The 22447-nt window shown below is 36.5% G+C and overlaps 1 protein-coding gene and 1 long non-coding RNA gene across 3 annotated transcripts; one reads left to right on the forward strand and one right to left on the reverse strand.

Moving 5' to 3' along the window:
- Nucleotides 1-108: 108 nt before the first annotated feature.
- LOC147872741 (uncharacterized) lies at nucleotides 109-4187 on the reverse strand. 2 transcript variants are annotated; one of them, XR_015536855.1, is made up of 4 exons: nucleotides 4031-4187; nucleotides 3066-3168; nucleotides 1431-1580; nucleotides 109-469 (listed from the first exon to the last, which is right to left on the reverse strand). It is a non-coding gene; the product is annotated as an uncharacterized LOC147872741 (long non-coding RNA). The 2 variants fall into 2 exon arrangements; XR_015536854.1 differs by having other exon boundaries at nucleotides 109-182; nucleotides 4031-4182.
- Nucleotides 3061-14165, forward strand: LOC147872742 (uncharacterized). The gene is made up of 9 exons (XM_087355064.1): nucleotides 3061-3149; nucleotides 4187-4247; nucleotides 5751-5807; nucleotides 6668-6724; nucleotides 7226-7451; nucleotides 10966-11063; nucleotides 11472-11671; nucleotides 12280-12360; nucleotides 14062-14165. The coding sequence occupies exons 2-9, from the start codon at nucleotides 4202-4204 to the stop codon at nucleotides 14125-14127; spliced, it is 831 nt and encodes a 276-aa protein (XP_087211190.1). The 5' UTR covers nucleotides 3061-3149; nucleotides 4187-4201; the 3' UTR covers nucleotides 14128-14165.
- The last annotated feature ends 8282 nt before the right edge of the window (nucleotides 14166-22447 follow it).

Genomic DNA, 22447 nt, shown 5'->3' on the forward strand with positions numbered 1-22447 from the left:
TCCTCATGGCTTCAAAACTCAAAAGGACAATATTGCCATCTTCATGAGATCCTCACATTTCACATACCTTAACAAAAGTTGCATATTTTATTATCTCCTGCTATCATTTCAGGGCAGTACATTCAGTAGTGCTGGAGTGGGTACCACCTTACTAGTCTGAGCATCCACCATATTGTTAGTACCTATTTTAGAAAATTAAACAGTACAAATTTGGAATTACCTTTAACGGCATAACATAATCAAACTTCGCCAAAATAAACCCTGCAGTTCTTGATCTGAAACTTACAAAGTAAATGTGAACTTTATATTCGTGAGGCAAAGAATGCAATCAGCAGAGGTCATGTTCCACTAGCTCCCATTGGCACTGCCACTATTTGTATGTCAACAATCTACACACAAGGCATGCCAACCTTCTCATCTTGGCTCCATTCCATAGCATCAATAAACTCCAAGGCTTTCCAGTTTACAGCTGTTACCCCGAAACATAACACATGAACAGAGTATGCCAAGAACATGAGTGATAGAAGAAGTTACATTGTGATCAGGATGCTGGTAAGGAGGACAAATGAGAATTTTTTTTACTGTCCTTCTAATTTGTATGACATTATGCACAAACACCACGCCACTTGTATGTTCTGAAGCTTTCATGGCAACTAAGCATAATGAACTCCTTGGGCTACCAGTGTAAGTTGGTTTAATGAATAAGACACCAATGTTTGGAAAATAAGTGTACCCTGAGGATGAGGACATAGATCGTCCTTGAAACGCCGAGTCTTCTTCATTACCTTACATGGCTGGTAGCCTGAGAAGAATTTATTATACCATGCCATTCAATTGCATGATTAAAACTGTGTTATCAGTTTTTCTGTTAATGTAACCCTGCAAGAACCATTTTCCTTGTGAATCCACACTCTTATACAAACGTCTGAATACAAAACAAAATCTAAACAGACTGTATAGATTTCTGATGACGATGCATTATAATACGTAAAATTATTATTTTGCACTTTGTCCATCATTAAATTATGAAGTAATAAAACTACAACATTTTGAAATCTGGACTCTGCTTCTGTCTTCAGGTACAAAAGGGGAAGAGGGCAGAAATCCTACCTGTTGGCCCCTTGGTTGAGCTAGCCTCAGACCTAGTCCAGACTAATTAGATGGGAATTCTACCTTCTCCTTCTTTACAGGAAGATGGAAGCAAAATTCAGCTTATAAAACAGTTTTATTATTTTATGAAACAGATACTACACAAAGTGCACTATCGCCAACAACCTTCAGACTTTTATTAGATTTTATGTTGTGTATTCAAACCATTTAATAGCCAAGTGAATTCACAAGAAAAAAGGTTCTTATAGGATTACACAAATAAAAAAAAAGTAATTTAATGCAGATGAAAGAAAAGACTGTCCTAAATTAATGTTACATACCTCAGTCACTCAGCAGTTTAGCCACAGTCATTTGCCCTGTCTGGCGTGTGACACACCCAGAGCACGCATTTGCTTCAACTGCTAACGCAACACCGAATACATGAGTCATGATAGACAAGATGACAATGACAGGGCCTGTGGCAAGCCATCCTGTAACATGCAGACAACATATCAGCATTTCAGAACTCTAAACTTCCATTATATTTCAAAAGCATTTTTCATAATACTTCAGGTCCTCATTCCTTTTGTTGATCTACATGTCTGCTATAAGATATGTGAGGTTTTCACAGCAATGTGAGATCGGATGGTGGCCTTCTGGACTACAACATGTAGTATTATAGGTGGTTACTACCGTTTCAATGGACGTACTGCCTCCATCTTCACATTACTAAAAAACAATGGCAACGTGACTGCATAGTGTCATAATACAGAAGACCACAATCTGTACATGTAAATGTGTATCCTAACATTACCACATTTTCTCAAATACCCCAACACTTCTTTCTAGTACTAATATAAATACAAACACATAATAGTTATTTACAGATTTTTGAAACTACAGCAGTACTGCAAAATAATGATGATGAGAAACCATCATCATTGTTACTTACATGTATTTATATATTCTTCTACTGAGTACGAGTAAGATAATCTTTTAATGCTGGCTTTAACATTCTTATATCAGTATATGGTTTTGAAATGAAAAACAATACAAGCAATGGATGGTTGTCTTTCTGAAAGCATAAATTCACACCAAGTGAAAATAAACTGGCTCAACACTCAACAGTTTTACATGCTGATAAAAAGTGCTGCCGTGTCAACTTGAAAAAGAGTTTTAAGAAGTTGATGGCACAGAGGAAGACCACTCAAGTGACAGGAATCCTAATCATGTCAACGTAGTTGATGATGGAAGCAGTGGGGAACAGTAATTGTAAGTATACTTCTTAAGGAATATTTGAGCAGCAAGACATTAACATACACCATTTTTTGTTGCGGGATAAATGTGAAATGGAAAGGGTCTGACTAGGAGTGTGCCACCAGCCCACTAAAATTGTAGCAATTTGTGATGTTTTCTCTTCTCCATTCCATTCAAGATTTATCGTTTGCTTGGAGGTGGCTTATCAGTTAGTAGCTTACCTGCTACACCATCTGATCACGTTTGCATCCAATGACAATATGTATAAATACCCTGATGAACATATGAAAGTTTCTCTCTGGAGATATGTAATTCTCTTTCACACGAGATTGGAAACAACCATTAACAATTTCGGGTCAACATTTTAATAGACTGTCATATGGAGCGCAAGTGTATTATATAAATTAAATCTATTATTACCTATAAATTAACCATCGAGACTGGTTTAAATCGTATTTCTACGAGTGTTTAGAAATCTATCGGACACAGCTTCACTTAAATGCTTCAGTATCGCTGTGATTGCAGTGACGTCAAAATTGAAAGATCTTTTTCGTACATTGCAGATAACGTAACTGTTGTTCTAAATCTTATCATCACAAAAATTCTAATGTAAGTTCACATATAATATCAATTTAAATTATATTTTATATAAATTAATTACCGAGAATATTTTAAATAGTTTTTTATGCAAATACGCATTCATTGGACATAGCACTCACGTGATATTTGGTATCGCTGTGATTGGTGTGACGTCACAAGAGAATTTAACGGCCATCGTACGAGAAATCTTTTTAGCACGACCTGTGAGTACTCTTTCATTTTCTGAAAAATACTTGTAATTTTAAGCACAATATCCCTTATTACGGTAACATTAATCATTCAGTTATAAATGGATAATAAACTAATTGCAGAAAAATGGAAGGTTTCGTGTTATTTGCAAGTACGAAACATTAAAGGTGATGCAACTGTTTAAAAATTTTACCATCACAATAATTCCAATTTAAAGAGGCATCTAATATTAACTGAAAACGTGTGAAATGTACTCCGACATAAAATACGTAGAACCAAATATAAGGTATTCATATCCAACATTAATATAGATTAAAATTAATGCAATACAATGTTAATAAAAGTATTTTAGCATTAAATTAAAACACATTGTAGGCCTGTAAAATAAATTCTAAGTTTTGAGGGTATGTTCTTGCTTGTAATGAGGACATTTTCATGTATTCAGATTTAACTTCATTAATTTCAAGACCATTTTTCTTCCCTCAGTTGCCAGTGCAGATAATAATTCTTTTAATGCTGGAACATTTCTTGCAACCAAGAAAATATCATCAACATTAGCACAAATTTTTTTGGATTTCTAACAATATTTCATTTACCTTCAGTTCCTTATTATTTTTTCAGCTATAGCATAAGATCCTAAATAAATAAATAATTCAATTCTATATATGCTGTGAAAAGCTTGCCTGAGATAAATAAATAACACAGGCACATCTGTGTTATATTCAAAGCATTTTCCCACTGTTTGCCTCATCACAAGTATTTGGTCATGATGCTTCTAAAGGGTCAAAGTGCACATCAGTAAACCCCTCTACCACTACAATTAAATTATTCATTTAGGCAAACTCAACTAATGGATTACCATTTTCACCAGTTTCATTATATATAGTGTATTTACCTGCAACTTGTGGTACAAATTTAATAATTCTCATTTAATTTGATCCCAAGTAGTTATGGTGTTGCCTAGTGAATTCACTAAACTGTCATTTTTTTAGATACAGAAAATAATGTTGGCTGAATTTAATCCTTGATTGTTCTGTTTCTGTGTTCATAGTTACCAAGTATAAACATGGAGGAGTTTGATATGTTCATCAATGGCATCCTGTTCGACAAAGGTAAGACCTCTCTCCTCCCAAAAAAGTAACTTGAATTGAGTAAAGATTTTGATGTGTTTCCTCTGCTGTCATTTCCAGATTTTAACTTTGCTGTCTTCGAAACAGCAATTATTCAAAATATGTTATTATTTGGGCTCATCTTTAGGACATCTTGGATTATTTGACAAATTTGTGCCTTCAGTACAAAAATTCATCAAAATCAGTCCATTAGTTTTCAAGTCATAAAATGACAGCATGAGTCAACCTTGTACTCCATTTATCTCTACAGCTTCTGCTAATAACATTTTTGCATCATTGAATGTCTACTTGGCAATTTGTGTTCAACATATTGCATAAGAAATAATTTTGTTCCTGTAAGATACTGCCAATTTTTTAAAAAAGAATTTGAATGCGCAGAAAAGTTTGAAATATCCCTAAAAACAAATTTAATCATAATCCGTTCAGGTGTTCCGAGTTCGTTGCAAAATCAAAGTCATCACAAAACAGTTTTACATTGTCAGTGGTTGGTCAAGCTTGAAGGCAATTTTACAATAAAGTAAACTTGCGTATGGCCTCTTCCTAATATAGCCTACGTATTATTTTATTTTTCAGGCCTATTTACATTTCAAACAAGCTTTGTGTGGTCAGCTTCCAATTTAATTCAGGTGTTATTGTTAGATTGAGCCAATAATGACAATTATTAAAACATCTCCCAAATTTGGTCTCTTTTCCCAGAAGACCTAATAATACTGTAAAGAATACGACAGAATTACTCAAAAGGAGGCTGCATTAAAATGGTTTCATTTATGCAAGGCATGTGCATAAAATATGTTGTAAATCTCGTAGACATCAGTGGAAATGTCCATTGCAGTTGCACTCACAAGATGTTGAGATGAAAATGCATATCAATGTTTCCTTTTAGAATTTATTTAAAGTATTGAATTTTCATGTCTGTCCTTACAAACATCTTTACAAGCACATACATAAATAAATTATTTATTTACTTAAATATTCAAAGTGACCACCTTCCGCCTTGATACAACTTTATGACTTGGGATGACCATTGTGTCTTGGATTCTGCACCATTCTGTGTGCTTACTACCATTTATTTCCTCAAAATCAGTCACTCCAATGCAAATATTTCATAAAACAGACCATGTGTAAGTAAGCTTATTTTACAGAGAGCTACAATTATATAGAAGACTTGTTTTCATCCTATATACATAAGCCAATTCCCAGAATAGTTTTGGGGCTCTTACCTCCATAATGTGACCTCAAATTAAAATGAGTTGATATTGCATAAGTATAATAAAAGTACCATTTATGGATAACCATTTCCACTAGTTTAATTATATACAGTGTATTTACCTGCAACTAACAGTAAAAATTTAATGATTCTCAGTTAATTTGATACCCAGTTGTTGTGGTTTTGCCTAGTGAATTTACTAAACTGTCTTTTTTAGATACAGAAAAAAGAATGTAGGCTGAATTTAATCCTTGACTCTATTCTGTTTGTTTTTCCAGAACCAACTAGGACAGACGAGTTGGATGCATATATAAACTGCATCTTAGATGAAAAAGGTAAGACCTCTCTCCTCCCAAGAAAGTAACTTGAAGTGAGTAACGATTTTGGCATGTTTCCTCTGCTGTCATTTTCAGACCCCTATGCAGATATTTCATAAAACAGACCGTGGGAAAGTAAGCCTATTATACTTCCAGCTACAATAATACTCAAGACTGTTTTCTCATCCTATATACACAAGACTCTGACAGAAAGTTGATTCGTAAGTTATTACGTAAAATTTCATTTATCTCGTAGGTCAAATTTCTTCCAAGAAACTAAAACATGATGCATGGGTGGAAAATATTAGCTATTCCTGTTGCTGGGGGGCTATTACTTGCATCAAATACAGCAAAACTAATATGTTAGTTGCTTTTGGACATAACTTATCAGATATGTAAGAGTTGAGGTTCTCACAGCGGTGAGTATGAAGATTTCCGTCTTCTGGGTTGTTGCGCTGAGTAGTCTGGTCGATGTTAATCAACGTTTCAGATGACGGAGGCAGTATGACCTCTGAAACGTTGGTTAACATCGACCAGACTACACAGCGCAACAACCCAGAAGACGGTAATCTTCAACTTATCAGATAATTCAGAAAAATACTGAAATATAAAAATCTTGTTGAGATCCTTTATTACTCTACCTTTAAGTTATTTATTCTGAAAAACTTAATTAATGGATTACCATTTTCATTAGTTTCATTATATGTAGTGTATTTACCTGAAACTTGTGATACATATTTAATAATTCTCACTTTATTTGATGCCAAGTTGTTATGGTGTTGCCTTGTGATTTCACAAAAAACTGTAATTCTTTTAGATACAACAAAATAATGTGGGCTGAATTTAATACTTGACTCTCTTCTGTTTTTGTGTTGCAGAGACAACACTAAAAGAGGAATTAGATGCGTTTGTGAATTGCATCTTAGATGACAAAGGTAAGATCTCTCTTTTCCCAAAAAAGTAACTTGAAGTGAGTAATGACTTTGGCGTGATTCCTCTGGTATTTTCAGATTTTAACTTTGCTGTCATATAAATAGCAATTATTCAAAATATTTTATAATTTCGGGCTCATCTTTAACTCATTTTGGATTCTTCAACAAATTTGTGCCTTCAGTACAAAAGTTGATTAAAATCAGTCCATTGGTTTTCAAGTCATAAAATGACAGCATGAGTCAAACTTTGTACTCCATTTATCTCCTCAGTTTCTGCTAATAATATTCTTGCATCAGTGAATGTCTACTTGGCAATTTGTGTTCAATTTACTGCCTGAGAAACACTTTGATCCTGTAAAATATACATTATAGTTGCATAAGATGTTTGTAATTCTTCAGAGAAGAAAAAAGTTTGGAAACAGCCATGTTTTTTATACTGCTGATCATATTCTGAATCTTATAGTTGTAAAACTGTGTTATTTATGGATTCCACTATTCTTTCAGAAAATAAAGAGGACAACATGCACCAGGATCACCACCAGCACAGAATACAAGTTGAGCCGAAGAAACATCACCAACAGAAGAGAAATTTAGAACATGGAAAAGAAACACCAAAGTGTCCTCAGAGAGTCCGTAGACCACCAAATGCTTTCATCCTATACTCCAGCGAATGGCGGAAGAGAATGTCTCTGCAATACCCACATGAAAGTAACAATGAGATAAGCGTGAGGTAAGTTGCAATACAAGGTGTACTTTAGAACTATTACTTGTTAACAATTTAATGTGCAAAGCATTTGTGAACAACAAATTGTCTTCAAAGCCATTCAAATTCAGAAGACCTATTATTTGAAGTTTCCAGTGTGGTGTGGGTTTAGCTTTTGCTTTTGTGGTGATAGATGTCAACATTATTTCGCAAAATCTTTTATCTGAATTGCTATGCTACGATATGACAGGAAAACAATTTTAAAAGTTAAGATGATTGAAAAGATAACACAAATATAAATTAGGTATAGCTCAGTCAGTATAGTGACTAGCTACGGGCTGGACGACCGGGGTTCGATCTCCAACGGGGGCAGAGGATTTTTCCTCTAGCCTCTGCGTCCAGACCGGCTCTGGGGCCCACCCAGCCTCCTCTACAATGGGAACCGGGGGTAAAGCCGGCCGGGGCGTGATGCTGACCACTCACCCCCATCTAGTGCAGAGGTCAAGGAAGGGAGGAGCTATACCTCCACTCACCCCAAACGCCTACATGGCATATAGTGGGACAAACTTTACTTTACTTTACATATTTTCATGATTTTATGTTACGTCCAACGTTGAATGTAATGATTTCTTCTAGGGCTACCAGCCATGTAAGGTGGTTTACTGGAGTAAACACTGACATTTCGAGAGAACAGAGCACCCTGAGGGGGGGGAGGATTAACGTTAAAAGGAACAGCTTTTGTATAATAACTGCAATATCGACCCTAACCATGAGTGCCACTTAATTCACTGTTACATTTGTAGTCTGATACGTTACAGGAACATTGGACAATGGAGAGCTGCTTCATTGACTTTGTGAAATGCAGTAAACATTTTCATGTTTTTATTAATCATCTTCATTTACAGAGGCAGTAATGTTGTAAAAAAATGTTCTTCGGCTATCATAGTTGTCTTTTCTAAATCCAAATACATCAATAAAGAATTTCCTTATACTTCTCCTTAACATCTTCCTGGACTTCTCCATTAGGCACTTTTACATATGTGTTGGCAGCATCTTTGGACATGTCATATAGCTCTGCTCTTCCAAAAAGCCCAGTCCTTCCTCAGAAGCCAACATTTGCCCAATCACTCAAGAAATTCCAAACATTTTATAGAACCTGAAGGTTGATTACCATGTTTGCAAGGGTGTGCCACTGGTTGGTATCTTGAGCCAGATGAATCCAGTCTAGATCTTCTGGTTGTCTCTTTCCATTTGGTTTGCCTACCAGACTCCTTGTCTTAAATGGGGCTAGATGCCCTGCCCATCTCTTGTGTAACTTTTTCCAGCCTAGCATTCATTCTGTTTCTGTCCAAATATTCTCAGCCACTGTTATCATACATCCTCAGTCCACATTCCTCCCTTAGTGTTATAGATCAACCTTCACACCCATAAAGAAACTATGGGTGAAATCAAGGTTTTGAAGTAAAAGGAACCTACTTTTAGGTTATGTTAGGGTCCGGCCGTCAGCACTCCTCTGCGGGAAACGAAAGTACCTCCCAAGATGGCTTCCTGCAGAGTGGCCAACTTCGGGAAAATCTAAGCACGAATTAGAACGTGCAGGCTGTGGAATTCTTTCACATATGGCGTATATATTTAGCTTTCAGGTAGATGTGAGGACATTTGTGCCGAGTGTAGTACTCAAATTGCTCGATAGGTGTGGAGTGTGTTTTTGTGCAGCTAATAGTTGAATCTAGATTTAATTTTATGGAACTGCCAGTGCAGTATAGAGGTGGCGGCGACGGCAGAAATCTATTGATATGTTTTTGGATCTTGGGTGCGTCTTTCCCCCCCCCCCCCCCAATTTTATGTATTTACCAGTACCCAAGAAATCTTGACGGTAAAAACCGATTGATGTTTTTGCGAATTTTGTGTGCCTAATGAATATTTGAGGAACCATTTTCGTCACTTTGTGAAAATCTTACGCATAATAAAACGGGGGATTTAAATATCCCTAGTAAAATTATTGTCTCAGGAATACATAGTTTAAAAAACTGCACCCGACCCCCGAGATCATTCTGTTCAGTAATCCAGTCTGCAGTGACTACATTGACATCATTCAGCGTTCTAGCTTTAGGTTAAATAGCACGCAATTATTGCTCTGGTATACGGACAAATGTCCTGAGTACACACACCAGAGCTCATTTACGTGGAGTTTAAATTACATCACGTGTGAATTGTATTTTATCGCAAATTTGTCGTCTTCAAGACAAGATGTCTGCAGTACAAAGCAAAGCCATTCCTATGCACGATTTCTGTTCATCCACTTTCTTTTTTGTGCAAAAGACAAATGCCGGATGACAACCTTCTCGTTCCTTTAAATTTAGACTTTGTGATGGCCATTATTCACACCCTCATTACCAATAAAAGAAAAGGGGAGAAGTAAATACAAATGAACAAGACTTGTAGGTGCTCTGACGGACAGCTAATGCGGTATTTTCTTTTATGATGCTGTGACAACTGTTGGTGTTATTGTCATGTTATTATTATTGATGGAAATGAGATATGTATGTACACAATCCATTCGTTTCCTCTGTAAACTCTGGTAGTTGCTATGAGATCATTAATATATAATGCACAACGCACATAATCATTTACGGTTTAAACCCTTGAAATCGAAATTCGTCTGAATAATATTTAATGACTAAAACCGTAAACAGACTTCACAATTCTATATATCAGCTGGTAGATGTCGTTTAAGGAAACAATCCTTATTTACACCGAGAATCATGCAATCCCATAAATAAAAAGTTATTGATTATTAAAGCACTAATTATAGAATTTTTTGGTAAAATAAAACAACAAAAAACATGGCGACCGCATTAAACATTTGAACTTGCTTTGAGTCTCAAAGCGATAACTAGTGGACCGCTGGAGCTAAGAATATTTAATTTGGTTTCAAGCGAAATTATAAGAATAGCAGCAAATTACGTATGATCATCGATTATAAACATGGCACCGGTGCGATCGTGTAAAATTATGTGTGAGAATTTTCTCGTGTTCTGAACGCGCACTTAGAAATTTGTTCTACTCAAAGAGAGAAAAAGACAAATGCTGATAATTGTGATGATGTTAAACTATGAGCCCTAGTAATTAAAAAAACGGTTGAATCTTGTAAATTTCGACCCACAAACTCAGCACATTATATTAAAGGCTGGTTTGATTTTCATTGCTGGATTATAAATCTATATTTACTTAATTATAAACAGAACACATGATATACAGGACAGAAGTCTAGCAGAGAAGTAGAATTTATGAGACCTCCCGGAACAATTCTTTCAATGTAAGAATGGAAAAAATCTTAAGTGGGCAGAGAATGCATGGGGTTATTTCGAAATTGGATATCTAATTTCCCTTTGCTAAAAATGTTCTGATCGTCGAGAACAGGTGAAACATTTCGTTCGCTCTCATACGCCACTGCGTTTGCCTTTACCCAGCTGCAACCCCTGGACGTTCGTCCTGCAATCTGCCTGTGTTCTTACAAGTTCCCTTTTTGTATTTGCAGACTTGGCTGCATGTGGAGGGCCATTGACGTGGAGCAGAAGGAAAAGTATTATGAACGAGCCCGCCAGGCGGAAGAAGATCACAGTAATAAATATCCCAGTAAGTAATTAATTTTCTTTCACTGGCAACAAGCAGCAGAAAATTCCAAAAAATATAGCCGAGAATTTTGAGAAACATCACCGATTTTGATTTATTTGGGATTGACTGCTAGCGATTTTAAGTAAGAGAACTTTTGACGAGTCTTTATTTTCTCCAAAACCTTTTCATATACTTACGAGTCACGGCACCAGAACCCAGATATCGAGAAGTTATAATATTAAAATGGGATGAACTTAAACATTTAATTTTGCGATTAGATATGATCAAAAGGCATTTTACTGTTCCTGTCTTTCTGTGTTGCATGATGTATGAATGTCGCTGATTTTGCACCTCTCACGTCAAACGACGCGATAAGAAGCAACCGTTTACGGAATGCTGTGACCTGAAAGTCATTCTTTCTGTTTTCAGATTACGTCTACATCCCTCAGGAGGCCCGCACGCAGAAGCTTCTTCGGGAGCAGGCCCGCAAGAAGAAATTGCAGCGAACAAGACGCCAGAAGGCGAAGCGACGCCTCAAGACGGCGCAGACCAACAGCGCCCGTCCCCTGCCTGCTGAAGACCATCGAAGAGGAGGAACAACAGGCACACGAGGTGACACTTCGTCAGAGGTAAGTCGTCGTCATTACACTTTGGACGAAGTCACTCGCCTGCCATCTGTCGCTTGCACGTGGAAAACAAACGAGTGTGGAATGTCAGTGGCGAAAAATGACTAGAGTAAACTCTCGATTATCGGGGTTGGTTGGGAAGTTTATCTTCCCTTGTTTGTAAGAACGCATTGCAGTTGAACTTATTTAGCAGATTTCACTATATAAATCACTAAAACTCTATTCTAAGTTTTAAACATTAATTGTGTTTCTTTAAAAAGAAACTGGCTTTTGAGAGCAAAGATATGTTACAAATAGTTTATATTTGTAAGGGCGTTAATTATGCACACGTCTCCATTTTTCTTGACCTACGAGAATTACGTCATTTCCTACTTGAGCACAGAAATCTCCTATAATTAAACTTTCATTCCTGTTAACCATTTCTGTTGGGTTTACATCAAAATCCTCTGTCACATTTCCATCAAATTCGAATTGGGAAGAGTGCATCTGCAAAATATCCACCAGTTAATTTCCATCGTAATATTATATCGCACGTTGTATCAATACTTTAAGTTACAGGAGTTTTGTTTCATGGGTTCCAGCCCACTAATCCACCATTTTCTGAATTTCAGGGACAAAACAAGAGCAGCGACACGCAGTCGGCCACAGCAGCCACTGAACAACCCGACTGCCAGCTGTCTACTAACAATGAGGTTAGTGTCAACTCTTCTTTGGATTTCAGCTATTACGTGGGCCCAACAGATCCCCACGCTTGAATCAATGATCATTTTCGAGTTCATTTCTTCATTATTAAGAAAAATCTTCATCCTGTTTGCATAATACATAAAAATGTGAAAAGGTTTCGCTTGCAAATGTTTGTTCAAAGAAGCCATTTTAAATGAGACAGTGGGACATATTTGTGTTGAATATCAGATTTGCCATTTGACGACATTAACTATCTCGTAAGCCAGTGACAGTCATCGAATGCCTTCGACCTTTGGCCCCTTTAAGTTAACTGCACGCAAACTCCCCTTAGGGACGTCATGTACATGCATATATATATATATATATGTTGCCAAGAGGCGAGTTGCTGTAGAGTTTGTCCTGGATTCATAAGCACTGAGATGATAAAGTAAAAATTCAGAGTCAGGAGTGACTTAAGTTCTAGAAGCTAAAATGTTTAAGACAATTTTGCAGGAAAATTTGACAAAAATAAGTGCCGTCAAGATAAGGCGGGGACTGGAGGTAAGGACATTTCACAATTCTAAAAGGAACAGTTTGCTGTCTCAGTTATGAAGAAGTCCATCATAAATCATCACCTTCCCATTTAAAATAAGTGATAATCAAAGCCCTAGTAATGTAACAGTTAAACATTTTCAGAGAAACTGAATTAATTAAATACTTTTAAAGTAATATTTTTAGGGACCAATTTCAAAACATTAACATTTATAGTTGTATAATTAATAACACAAAATTGTTTATAGAACTGGCTTTGAAATGCTCCTCGTGAGCTTCATTTCAATACGTACTTTCACTTTCGAAGTCCCTGTTGAAAAGATGAAATACAAATTGAAGAACTCTGGATTTTGAATCGTTTGGTAGCAATCTCAAAGGACGCAAGGAACATTTATCCAACGGAATTATCTGGAATGTAAGATAACTAACCCTGAACATCTAGAAAAGTAAAAGTCACAAGAAAATATTAAGGGACTGCACAGAGTTTTGAGCTGATTTACGAACGTGTTTTATTTCAAATATAAATTATCCAAATTAAACTCGTTTAAAGTTTCTGTATCCACATCTAGAAATACGTATCACAGAATAGAAGAATCTGGCACGGTGTGAGGTATAAGGCAGTACTTGCCCAATTATCACACAGAACTAATTACACGCTCACAGTTAATTATCACCACAGGAAACGCCCACCACGCAATTACTGACTTGCCTCTCATTTAAATGTAGTGCCTGGATAGTGCCACGAAGGCATACTATGAGCATGAAGTTCTCTTTGTAATTTTTATATTCTTGCATTTGACGTATTTCCAGCCCTCCCTCCGACTCATAAATTCCGTGCAGATGAAAATCACACGACATAAAAGTTACGACACCAGGTAAGGTTATGACAGGTAGATGGAACAGTGGGTCAAACAGAAGTCACCCCAAAAAATGCTGAATCAGGTTGAAGCCTGTAATTTACATAGATAGTACTTAAAGAGTTAAATTGTTTTCACTTAAATATTTAAATTATTTTTAGAAAATGAGTTAAATACTTTATTTGTTAAATTGTTTTTAGCTCACGCATTATATATTTAAGAATAAAAAAATATGTTCATAAATTTTGCTGCAAGTGTCTCCATACTTGTTGCTAATAATTCTAGTTCCTGTTCTTATACAAATGTTTATTTCCTTTCCAGATACCGGAAATGGGCGACGTGGAGTTTACTTCCTTCATTGAAGAGATAATGAATCTGCCCCTTTAGTTATGTAGTTTGTATTTAAAAGATTAAATAGGTTTAGTTAAATAGATGAATTCCTTTAGTTAAGTAGTTACTTTGTTTTATTTAAACAATTAAAGTTTTATTTAAACAGTTAAAGTTTTATTTAAACAGTTAAAATTTTATTTAAACAGTTAAAGTTTTATTTAAACAGTTAAAGTTCACATATTGTATATTTAAGAATAAAAATAACAAAATGTAATTGCTGTTCCTGTTCTGATACAAATGTTTATTTCCTTTGCAGAATCCAGAAATGGGCGACGTGGTGTTTGCGTCCTTCATTGAAGAAATAATGATTCTTCCCCTTTAGTTACGTAGTTTGTAATTAAAAGGTTAAATAGGTTTAGTTAAATAGATGAATTCCTTTAGTTAAGTAGTTACTTTGTTTTATTTAAACAGTTAAAGTTTTATTTAAACAGTTAAAGTTCACATATTGTATATTTAAGAATAAAAATAACAAAATGTAATTGCTGTTCCTGTTCTGATACAAATGTTTATTTCCTTTGCAGAATCCAGAAATGGACGACGTGGTGTTTGCATCGTTAATACAGCACATCATGAATCTGCGCAATTTAGTATAGTTTGAGCATTTTTAGACGAAAAGTTAAATAGTTAAATTGTTTAATGAAAACGTTAAATTGTTTTAGTTAAATATTGTATTTTAATTAAATTGTATTTAGTTAAATTGTTTATATTTTAGTTAAATAGTTTAATTGTTTTAGTGAAAATTTTAAAATGTATTAGTTAAATAGTGTTTTTAATTCAATTGTTTTGAGTTTAACTGATTATATTTTAGTTAAATACCTTAATTGTTTTAGCGAAAAAGTTAAATTGTATTAGTTAAATAGTGTTTTAATTAAATTGTTTTTAATTAATTGTTTTAGTTCAATTGTTTATATTTTAGTTAAATAGTTTAATTCTTTTAGTGAAAATTTTAAAATGTATTAGTTAAATAGTGTTTTTAATTAAATTGTTTTGAGTTTAACTGATTATATTTTAGTTAAATACCTTAATTGTTTTAGCGAAAAAGTTAAATTGTATTAGTTAAATAGTGTTTTAATTAAATTGTTTTTAATTAATTGTTTTTAGTTTAATTGTTTATATTTTAGTTGAATTGTTTAATTGTTTTAGTGAAAAAGTTAAATTGTATTAGTTAAATAGTGATTTTAATTAAATTGTTTTGAGTTTAACTGATTATATTTTAGTTAATTAGTTTAATTTTTTAGTGAAAAAGTTAAATTCTATTACATAAATAGTGTTTTAATTAAATTGTTTTTAGTTTCATTGTTTATATTTTAGTTAAATAGTTTAATTGTCTTAGTGATAAAGTTAAATTGTATTAGTTAAACAATGTTTTTAATTAAATTGTTTTAGTTTCATTGTTTATATTTTAGTTTCATTGTTTTAGCGAAAAAGTTAAATTGTATTAGTTAAACTGTTTTTAATTAAATTGCTTTTAATTAAATTGTTTATATTTTAGTTAAATTGTTTAATTGTTTTAGTGAAAAAGTTAAATTGTATTACATAAATAGTGTTTTAATTAAATTGCTTTTAATTGAATTGTTTTTAGTTTCATTGTTTATATTTTAGTTAAATAGTTTAATTGTCTTAGTGATAAAGTTAAATTGTATTAGTTAAACAGTGTTTTTAATTAAATTGCTTTTAATTAAATTGTTTTTAGTTTCATTGTTTATATTTTAGTTAAATAGTTTAATTGTCTTAGTGGTAAAGTTAAATTGTATTAGTTAAACAGTGTTTTTAATTAAATTGCTTTTAATTAAATTGTTTTTAGTTTCATTGTTTATATTTTAGTAACATGTTTATAAACTTTCCTTTTGTTATTTTAGCAAAGTAATATTTGAACGTGTCGCCATCCGTGGAATAGAGGATAATTTGCTCACCACTGGACCCAAGGTACGCGGGTTCAAACCCGGCCGAGGTCGATAGAAATCCATAGCACAACTTCCTCCGGCGGGGTAGTAAAGCCGGCGGTCCCATGACGTAGATTTACGGCGCGGCGTTAAAGAAACTTACGAGCATGAACGAGATGTTTCTTATGCAAAATTCAGCCATTAGCAATAATATTCTGGTGAAGGGGGACATTTTTAGTTTAGACATTTTCAGGATAACGAACCATCGCTGCTACCCGCACTACATGACTGAACATTCGGCCTCTGAATTTATGTTCTTGTACGAGTTCCAAAACCTTTTGCTTATGTAGGACGTGTTTAATTTTGCCCTTCACAATTGTCTTTCGTTCTATGTAGGATTATAGGTTTTGATGATACAAGCAATTCTGCATGCACGCCTTGCGTGCTACATACCCAGCCCATCGGAGCCTGATATATTTCACTACCCTCACTGTTCGTTATGCAGAATTCTAAATTCCCAAGTCACTTCGTCCCTCGCCAGCTGAGTCCGGTCCACATCTTTAAAGGTTAGGCCTCAGACACGCGTTAGCATTATCCTACATTAATACCAACGTGTCGAAATTTATTTCCCGCTGCCCTTCTTAAAAAAGCTTCCTCTATTTGCTGTATGAATGTGAACAGAACGTTTCCTGCTCCTTCTACATACGAAGTTACATTACCCTCTTTTAATATTCCTTGGTGTCTCCCTCTCTTCAGGTTTCAAGACCTCAACTTCACACGAATTTCCCGCTGCTCGTTCACGTATCAGAAGCCGCGTTTTATTAGGGATAAGAGAGGAGAAGGCGAAGGACGTCGACATGAATGATACACGGTCTCCATCTTCGGGGCATCATATTCCTGCGCAGTTACAATTCGGAAGTTTCGTGGTGACGTAAATGGCCCCTTTGTCACGGGGACTGGGTAAAGTCTGGCTTCTTTAATGGACCTTCCAGTAATTACGCTTTCCCGAAATTATAAGAATTAGATAAAGCGCGTACAAAACGAAGTCACAAATAGTTCTTGTGCCTACACATGACTAAGCTTCATCCACCGGACCATTTTAATGGCGTCTGGTAACTGTGATTCTGCCGAATGTTCTCGATGGTTTAATATGAACAAGTTAAATGAAATTCCTACTTTACACACGCCTGTCCATCTGCGTGTCAGCATCTTTACCCTCTAGGACCCCACAGACGGATTTTGATGAAATGATGTATGAATGACGCCCAGAATTTACATGTTAGTCGCTTAATCGATAATAAGAACGTGGCGAAACTAGCGCTAATAAATATTTTGACTGGGTGGCAGATGGAAAATTAGGATATTTCACAGAGATAAGGAGAATATAAGTGCCACAAATTTAAAAGATATTCTTCAAAATAATTTTCTCTAAATTAATTAGGCGCAATTTAAAACATACACAAGAAAAATTTCCCTTAGGAGGATTTAGAGAAAGCATGTGCATCGTACGGGTAAATTTCGCGAGTGAAAATCCCTCACTGCAACTACCAACAGTCGCAGCCTGATTGCATGCAACACATAGTCAGCCATTTTTACAAAATGAAATGGCCACGAATTCTCAGTCGGTATTGCAGCGGGTAATTAGGTCGACAGTTTCTCCGTTCTTGTCAAAACAATTTCCCGCCTATTACCGAACCGAAGACTCGCTATCTTGTTCGCTATTCTGCGCCAGATGATTCCACGGAAGACTTTATATTTATTTACGCTCCATTTCAATATTATACCGCAATCTGCGTCTGGCCGTACCAGGCGACTGGTTCTCATTGCGAGTATAACACCGCCAGCCAATCACTGAAGACGTGAGTCGAGTATCCTGACACTTTTAGTGCAGACAGACAAGAAAAAAGTCACGTAGCCTGACTGCCCTCGAAGCTGCAAACTGCTACATTATTGCCCCTGTAGGACTTCGACCCTTTCTCTGCCATCCCCCTGGAGTCCATCAACAGCCACTTGGACGAAGAAATTCGAAATGGGGTAACATCGGACTAATGCCGAGTTGGGGTTCGAACCGGGTGTTCTTGATTGCTTGAGCTCTGGACTGGAATATGTTAGATTCTCAAGGACTCTGCTCCGTGGAGATCGGCCACGATAGAAAATACAGGGGAGTAAAACGAAACAGCCTTATTTATGTCAAGAAAAGACCATGGCTTACCTCCTCCATTAGGTACTAAATCTCTTATTGTGGAAGCCAAGGCCTACTCAAAAATTCCTTCCGCTTCTTGTTCTATCCGTTTTCATTGCACGAGTTCTCACTCACTTAAATCAGAAGCTGATATCATGATTCAAGGGAAAAGATTATTAATGTTTAAATATGACAAAGTTAATTGACATAATTACATCTTTTGAATTAAGCGCGCGCAAGTATTTAAAGACGCAAGAAGAGAAACGAGAATTACGAATATAAATACGACGTTCAAAGCCTCAGCAAAGCAGTGGTTCGTACACTAGCAAAGAACGCCTGAGAACGCGACACCCAAGGATCTTCTGGCGGCACAAGCCCCCGGGGGGTGGGGGGAGGGGGCAGACGCCAAAGGACGTCAGACAATACGAAGGAACAGTCTTAATGCTTGACAGAAGTACAGGACAAGAGATAAATCTACGACGCTATGATCATGTAAACTATATCCTGAGACGCTAATGGTCGCTCAGCTAGTCTTAAACGCAAAAACCGAGATTGCATCACAATCTTCAAAAGAGACCGTCATTGTTCCCTGTCTTCAGCCAGATAAATCTAGTCCAGACCTTACTCCTGTAAGATCCATTTTAATATTATATTCATATCTATGCCTACGTGTCCGAGTTACCTCGCCCCTTCAGGCTTCACACCAAAATGCTGTACAAATATCTCGCCTTGCTCACGCATGCTACATAACCTAACCATTTCAGTAACATTGAATTAATCGTCCTAATATAACAATTTCAACAGTAAAATCCATAAGTTCTTTGTTGTGAATTTTTCTCCATTTGTCTCTGGCCTTCACTTACTTTCTCCCTTTGGGTGATGACGTTTGACTTCGAATTCCCTTTCAAGAGGAGCGTAACTCTAGCAATAAATTTCCGTGTTCGTTCTTCTGTCGAAACCCTGATCACGCATGCGCGTTGCGAACAAACTTCGACGATGTTTGCATAGGCCTTGTGTGCCAGTTACATTTCCACTTTCTGTCGATAGTTATCATCGATTTTATATGCAAGCCAGTACGTTATATAAAACGACTTACAGAATGGAAGAAAGTGTTTTACTCAGACGCACTAATGAAACTAAACCCTTCAATGTTGCTAAAACGGCTTATCAAAGTAAACGAAAATTATCTGTTATCTTTCAATGAAGTGCATTTCAAGAACGCGTTATGGGCTGGTGGTCTCTGTCTGTACGTCCAGTCGATTCAACTTGAGGGCGGACTTGTTTGAAATTTGATGTGGAGGTTGGCTATTCTGCAAGATTCCAAAATCGTACTTTTGAATTTCCTACGAACGGTGAGAACAAGATGCCGTTTGAGGACAGCAGTGAGGCAGACGCTGATTTGCTGCGATCTGGTGGCCAAAGTGGGAAGTATCGAAATAAGACGGCTGTAATACATGCAAATGCACGCTGCAAAGAACGCGTCACGGAAAACACTTTCCGAGCTTGGTCGATATATCGCTTGGAGCACAAGATCATTAAATTTCGTTGAGGAGGGTGTCAGAATGCAAAACTGCACAGGAAAATTACGACGTCCGATGCTCTCCGACAAAAGGCACAAAGGGAGTTGATCGTGCTCTTGATATTTGTATTTCCCAGCTTTGAAACTCCAATATAATCCAAACAAAATGAGAATATTTGCAAATGGACGTTCTCAATAGGCCCCAGAGAAGAGACGAAACGTCGGACTTTGGTGGTTCTGGTCCCGTTAAACCCAAGCCACGTTTTAAAAGGTCTTAGGGCTCATTCTTTCGGGTCAATTCCGGATTGGAACGGGTGAGGGCCCCTACGACTTGTTATTGAAAACGAAACAACGAGATACAAAAAATTCGAACCCAACTTACCACGTGAAGTAAAAGTTCTCTTCACGCAAATCTAAGACTCGATTTCAAGCCACTTAAGACGGACGCGACACATCCTTCCGAAACGTCTGTAACCACCTGCAAGTTTACACATTCTGACGGCGTAGTTAATGTTCCAGAATCCTCTAACATGGACCTGAATACTGACATAGAACTTCACTCACCGTTAAGACTGGCACCAATAAGATTTTCTGATAACTGTCTAGCATACCTCTGGACATCCGCTGTAGGAGTGGACGGTTATCGCCAGATCCGCTTCAGGTGAAAGATTAAACTAAATTCCTTTTGAAAATTTCTATAAATTGCTCTGATCTCTTGCAAACGGCCTAACTTCTACGTTTCAACATTTTATAAGCTCTAGCAAAGATGATTAATACAGAAGATTGCTGTCTCTCTGGGTTGTTGCGCCGTGCAGTCTGGTAGATTTCCACCAACGTTTCAGAGGTCCTTGCTGCCTCCGTCATCAGGGCGATGAATGTGCCAATCGAGCGGAACGGTCCAGGTTTATAGGGACCGGACAGTAACCGGAGTAGCTTGATCCTAGCCAATGAGAGCAAATATGGAGTGCGTGGGGACCAATAGGAGAGCTTTGGTCAGGTCTAGCGGTGTACATACACAGCCGTGATGATGGAGGCAGCATGAACCTCTGAAACGTCGGTGGAAATTTACCAGACTACACGGCGCAATAGCCCAGAAGACAACAATCTTCAGACTCACCGCCGTGAAAACCTCAAATCCTAGATGATCAATACATAATAGATTTACTATCTATCACCTAAACTCAGACATTCCACTAATAATTAAACAATGACTCTCATTACTGATTTCTTTCTTTAGCCCAATATGATAAAAATTTCTGTATGTAACTAGAATTTAAGCAGAGAGCAAATAAAAACAAACATTTTTACAAAGATTTACATTGCATTTCCTTGTTTCAGTTTGAATGTATTCCACCAACAGGCTTAAATTCCCTTTGTACGTGCATGCAGTGGCGAAGCGTGGCCTTTTGATAACTGTCAGCCATATTGCAGTGTTTCTACTTATTTTTGTACAGAGTATACCTGTATTAAATGCACGTGAATAGTAGGCAGTTCTTATGGACCACCCGGTGCTTTGTTTCCATGCGAAATAAAGTTAGTTTCCTGGCTCGCCTACCCAATGGCGGCTCGTGAGTCTGAGGAGTGGCAGTTCTGCGCAAGGGGAAACTCAAAATTGGTTTTCAATACATGACAATATAAATAAATGAAAAGTAAATTTACATCGATGATGTTTTAGCTATTTCTAAGTCCCGAAGAGGGCGGCCATTATTTTTACATCACTTTATTTCACTCAAAGACAATTTAGAAAAAGTAATTTACTGTAAATATGATACACATCCTTTGCTCATTTTCATTAATAGAACAAAAAATAGTCAGCACACAGAATTACTGAACACCCATTAACAATAACCACGAAACAGTTCGTGATACAGAAACCAGTCTAAAACACGTGGTACCGGGCAAGTGTGTTTACTATAAGCTGCCTGCGGGGACTGCAGCCCCGATAGGCTCTGTACAAGTCAACTGCCCCTCACTCCACCGCCCACCGCGCTGAAATCCTTGCAGCCGGATGATAGCCCCGTTCTGCTTCGCACTCCTCGCCCGCGGACTTACTGTCAGTTCAGTCGATTAGTGGATCTTGGCAACGTAAGGGGCAATATTAAAATAATGATATAGAGGAAACAAAGTGTTACAAATTATATAAATATTTCAACTCTGCAGCTCTTATGGATGGGCCGCCACTGCCTACACAGTAATACTTAATACTTTCCTTACATGCAATTGTCATTTCCATGATTTTTCGTAACTGTGAGAATCTACCTGTATCTTTGAAGTCCCACCCGTGGCTCACTTTATGAAAAAGGTAAAGACGGTGGAGTTATTCGTGTACTTTATTGATGACTAAGGTGTGAGGACATATCCATGTGCTTTAACTAATCAACCTATGATCAGATATGACTAAATGGAACTGTATTTCCTTACATTCTTACTATTGGCACTACATGGGGGTGAGTGATAAGATTCAAGCCCTCAAACTCAACCAAGACACTTGTTGGAAACAAAACACACTTATGTACTTCAGAAATTCCTAGCATGTATCATCTGAAGTTTCCTGGACAAGGTTAGTGTATTATCCTTTGGTAACAAATAGTGATTAGACTAGCAGCAAATCTAATGTACATGGGACGAACAATAAATATTTCTGCCACTATGTAGGAATGTCTTTGACAAAAAACAAAAGTTTTCTGCATCTGAATGCACATCTGCCAGTCACTTAGATCTGATTGTGACATT

This window comes from Zootermopsis nevadensis, unplaced genomic scaffold (assembly GCF_977971745.1).
Source record: "Zootermopsis nevadensis isolate Lab colony 2312 unplaced genomic scaffold, Znev_1.0 Znev_ptg000024l, whole genome shotgun sequence".
NCBI lineage: Eukaryota > Metazoa > Arthropoda > Insecta > Blattodea > Termopsidae > Zootermopsis > Zootermopsis nevadensis.